Source organism: Littorina saxatilis, linkage group LG7 (genome assembly GCF_037325665.1).
Source record: "Littorina saxatilis isolate snail1 linkage group LG7, US_GU_Lsax_2.0, whole genome shotgun sequence".
NCBI classification, from domain to species: domain Eukaryota; kingdom Metazoa; phylum Mollusca; class Gastropoda; order Littorinimorpha; family Littorinidae; genus Littorina; species Littorina saxatilis.
The window spans coordinates 4,211,391-4,216,390 of NC_090251.1; the positions used below are offsets into that span (position 1 = coordinate 4,211,391).

At 46.7% G+C, this 5,000-nt stretch overlaps 1 protein-coding gene across 4 annotated transcripts in view; it reads left to right on the top strand.

Moving 5' to 3' along the window:
* Positions 1 to 15: 15 nt before the first annotated feature.
* The window catches only part of LOC138970506 (uncharacterized), a 339,583-nt gene continuing 334,598 nt past the window's right edge, over positions 16 to 5,000 (top strand). Inside the window, exons 1-4 of one of the 4 annotated variants that reach the window (XM_070342962.1) lie at positions 16 to 962; positions 1,837 to 2,039; positions 2,151 to 2,338; positions 4,101 to 4,395. In XM_070342962.1, coding sequence (XP_070199063.1) covers positions 198 to 962; positions 1,837 to 2,039; positions 2,151 to 2,338; positions 4,101 to 4,395 — 1,451 coding nt within the window. In that variant the 5' untranslated portion in view covers positions 16 to 197. The remainder of the gene's footprint in view (positions 963 to 1,836; positions 2,040 to 2,150; positions 2,339 to 4,100; positions 4,396 to 5,000) is intronic. The other 3 variants (XM_070342961.1, XM_070342958.1, XM_070342960.1) reach the window with 3 other exon arrangements.

Here is a 5,000-nt window from a genome sequence, read left to right on the forward strand (position 1 = left end):
CAGCTCGTCTCCACACTGTATAAAGTAGAGGTGTGAAACGACCAGCAGCACAGGACATGTGTGAACCTGGACTGATTGTCTAACCGGGTGTAAGGGAAAGACAAGTTGTTGATCAAAACCAGTGGCACAACGAGAGTGGCTCTCCGTCTTTCCCAAAGCGCGCAGGTTAAATTGATTGAAGGTTTGAACCCGAGACCATGGCGGCCAGAAACACACAACAGACAGACGCCGATGACTGGCGGCAGATCGTGACGTCACTCTACCCCGACGCTCTTACCCGTACCTATTGTGTGCCGCCGGTACAGTTCAACAGGGTGCCCTACGTCAGGGACGTTGTACCCGGTACCGGTCTGTCTGTGCATGTGCTACAGCCACTACCTAGTGCCCGGTTTCTCCACACAGCTCTCAGTACCAAGCCTGAGGGATGGACAGTACCGCAGCATATGTGGGCCGAGGAGCCAGGGCCACATCTCCCACCAGTAGGAATGCAGGAGAGCGACCTACGGGATGACTTTGCCCAGAACCACGTGATGCTAAACCTACAGGAGCTTGGCGACAGTCGTCACGAGGCCATGTTCATCCTGTCTCAGCTACAGTTCGGCAGCTACCTCAACGAGCCTGCCTACGCCGCGGCCGCTAAACGGCTCCCACGACCCAAAGACGTACCACAAGATCGTCAGGGGGATTTTGACTTTCTGTTGATCCACCGCCAGCATGGCATTCTGGTCGGAGAGCTCAAGTCTGTGGGAAAAAACAGTAATTCCGCAAACGAGACAGATGATGCTGCCATTGCCGAGAAGGTGGAGAAAGCGGTCAAGCAGCTGGACAAGTCGGAGAGAGTGGTGAGGCACCTTGTGAGTGACATGGGACCTGGCATGACTGTCAAGAAAACTCTCTTCCTGCCTTACGTCAGCAGTGCTCAGTTAGAGCGAGTCTTGGACAACGATGAACAGTTGGAACAGGTAACGAGAGAGAGAGAGAGAGAGAGAGAGAGAGAGAGAGAGAGAGAGAGAGAGAGAGAGAGAGAGAGAGAGACGCACATAATATTAAAAAAAACACTAAAATCATATTTTCGTATACACACTACATGAGGGGAAAAACAGTTCGATCATACGAAATATAGTGTTGACATTGCAACACAGTTACATTCAACGCATTGCATATAAACATCGAAAAGGGATTGGCATGTATTTGCATTACAAATCATATTTTCTGTGGAGAGGAATTATTATGATCATTTGCTTGTTTGATATGATAAAACACACACAACAACAATATTAGACATGAAAGTATTCTATTTACCCATCAAGCGAGAATGGAACTGGCGCCTGAGAGAGAGAGAGAGAGAGAGAGAGAGAGAGAGAGAGAGAGAGAGAGAGAGAGAGAGAGAGAGAGAGAGAGAGAGAGATAGATCGAGAGAGAGAGAGAGAGAGAAAGGGGGAGCGAGAAGGGGAGGGGGTAGGGAGGGAGAGAGGGAAGGAGAGAGAAAGAGGAGAGGGAGAGAGGCAGACACACAGACAAACAGACAGAGCTAGAGACACACAGAGAGAATAAAGAGATAGAAACAGAGATAGAGACACAGGGAGAGAGTGTGTGCTGGTCTCACTACATTTACAATTGCTGCCTCACACACACACACACACACACACACACACACACACTCACACTCACACACACACACACACACACACACACACACACACACACACGCGAGCGTGCGCACATAGTCACACTGCTTGATGGATGTCTTGTCAGTTTCAACCAAGCAAAATTAATAATGATACTGGCGCCCCACACAAAGATACAGTATTGTGTACATGTATGTCTCTGCTGCAGGCGGTGTGTCAGAGCCTGGGTGCGGCCAATGCAGCAGAGGCCGTTCAGCTTTGCTGTTGCTCTGACCAACTGTCCCAGCCTGCATCGTACTGGCACGTGACACCCGCCGTGTTATCACAGCTGAGCACCTGGTGGCAACACAGGATGGCCTGTACTGTGGACGCTCGGCTTACTGACCAACTTTACCTGGACATGGTTGCCAGGTGAGAGAAATGACCTCCATGTCAGTTACGTCGCAATGCTGAAACAATGTTGGTATTCGACGTTTAAGTATTAATTATCATTTATCATTATCTGAATTGTTTCTGTTACAGGTTTGTTGGTCCGGCCACCACGGTGTCTGTCCCCTGCTACAACGGTGTCCGTGTGGAGGTGCGGACTACAGGACAGGCGGTGGCGGAACTGGGGCGGAGGCTGGCACTTCTGGTTCTGACCCTGCAACAGCTCGACCTAATGAACAGAGACCCGCCACTGGTCTACATTACGGGAGCGCCAGGAACAGGTGACAAGCTCACAGCTTCTCTGACTAGATTGTTTGTTTCTTATTTTGTTTGTTTGTTGTTGTTGGTCTTGCTGCCGATTTTGACTGTTCTCTAAACGATTTTTTTTCGAAGCAAGATGGGACACTAAGCTCAGCCGTCTGATTCGCGTTAAAGGCCAACATCGGCGCGCGGCAGATGCAGCTCTAGTTTTTCGTGCTGGCAACGCTAAATTTAGCTCTGTGGCCTTCTACTATAACAAGGTTCAATCTCCTAGGCGCAGTCTGCTAACTAATTAATGCCTCCAGTGCATGTTCTGATGTAACCCTTAGATATATATTGATAAGAAAAATTGATGATTGTGTCTGCATGGCAGGAAGCAACGGCTAGTCCACTGGTGCTGTTATCTCCCTTTACATATTTTTGATACTGCGACCACCAAGCCACGAACCCCCCCTCTAAAGCTTATACATGTAACAACACAACAACAACAAACCTCCCCAAAAAGAGAATAATAGAAAATAAAAAATTAACGCCTCCAGAAAAAGCTGTTCAAATCAAACGCCCTGTATTTGGGGTCTTTGTTCAAAGTCGCACAGTTTTCAAAGGGAGATTTGTTTTGACCAGAAGTCTGCCGGCAATTGATCAAAATTCGCGTTGTCTTATTACATGGTTATAACTTCACGATTATTTTGCTGCACCAACTATCCGTCGCGATATAACCTTGAACGGTTGAAAACGACGTTAAACACCAAATAAAGAAAGAAAGCACCAACTATTGTCTGCCTTCTTTATTGACAACAATCGTTTCAAAATTGTCTGAAAGTCGCACATGTGAACAGCACGTGTAGGACATGACGTGAATGAGGTTACACCCTGCACCTGATGACATGTGTGTGAAGGTGCTGTGTTAATACTGCTGCTATGAAGAGAAACAACCCACCACCACCACCACAACCACCCAGCAATTACTTACACTGCTGCTTCTGCCATACAAATACAAATAAAACATGTTGGCAATGTTCATTAATCATCATCATCAGCATCATCATCATCATCATCATCATCATCATCATCATCATCATCATCATCATCATCACCATCACCATCATCATCCTGAACAACAACAATAATTATCGTCGTCGCTGTTGTTGCGGCAAACGATACTGACAGAACAATGTTTCTGATTTCCTGACAGTGCACTGGTCCCAGGTAGTTTGCTCAAATGACGTCTTAGTTGAAGGATTGACGCAGTGTTTATGACGTTGTTTGTGTCCAGTTTTACTTTATCGTCATCGTAGCAGAAGGTTCGATCCAGTTTTGTTGGAGGACGGTTTGTACTGTGCTCGCTGTTTGTGTTATCTGATTCCGTGGAAAATGTGACAACTGAAGGAAAGGCATCAGGCTGACACGGAGAACAGTTTAAAACTGACATGTTCATTTAGTCTCCATGTCAAATAATTTTCTAGAATAGGAATGTTCTTGGCAGTTTTATTTTGTGTGTGTGCTTATTTCTATTTTCCTGATGCTCTGTTCCGCGTGTAACAGGTGAAACGGACTTGATGTAGAAAAACTTGCTTCCACACTGTTTTGTAGTATATTTGTATGGTTATATGTGTTTTGTTTGTGAACAGGTAAGACAGTTTGGTAAGGCAGGGGTTGAGGTGGCTGATCGTGGGCCTACGTCTTCCCTAACGATGTGCAAGTCGTCTCTACGTCTAACACTGCCTTGTTTTCACATTGTCCTGCAATATATTAACCTTACTATTGTTTGTGTTCCAACAGGTAAGACGGTGGTGCTAGTGCTGCAGGGGGTGAGGTGGCTGCGACAGGGGCACGATGTGCACGTCATCTCAACACTGGACACCACCCGGGCCGTCAGCACATCCATCAAACAACAGCTGCAGATGTCGCTGAGCGCGGGCCCGACGCCTTCCCTGACACCAGGCAGCGTGTCGTACCACCTGTACGATATCTTCAACAGGGAGGGAGATGTTGATCAGGCAGTCACCGACCTCGTGGCGTGTGTGAAAAACGGCCAGCTGCACGTCTTGATCGACGAGGTGTCCTTTGACAGCAGGTTTGTTTTCCTACGTGTGTGAGTGTGTGTATGTGTTTGTGTGTGTGTGTGTATGTGTGTGTGTGTGTGTGTGTGTGTGTGTGTGTATGTGTGTGTGTGAGAGAGAGAGAGAGAGAGAGACAGAGACAGAGAGAGAGAGAGAGAGAGAGAGAGAGAGAGATATAGAGTTTAAACAATGACCACGAGTTGATTACTGGAAAATAAACCACGAGTGGGTATTTGCAGCCGCTTGGTAATTCACGAGTGTGCGGAGCACACGAGTGAATTACCAAGCGGCTGCAAATACCCACGAGTGGTTTATTTTCCAGTAATCAACGAGTTGTCATTGTTTAAGCTATTTATACAACGACCAACACGGGTCGAACATGCAGTCATGCAGACGACATTTTGTAGGCAATTTCATTTCAGCCTAATCACTCAGAGTGTCAAATGCGCGTCATTCAAATAGTCCCTATTCTTTTACTTTATTCTTAGTCTCCGACTCGTCGGCATTATACTTGTCTCGTCTAAATATCGGACCCCATTGCCACGATTAAAACACAATAGCGTTTATATAGCTATTCTGACATTAAATTCTGTGTTAAAATCATGTTTTTGTCAGCAGC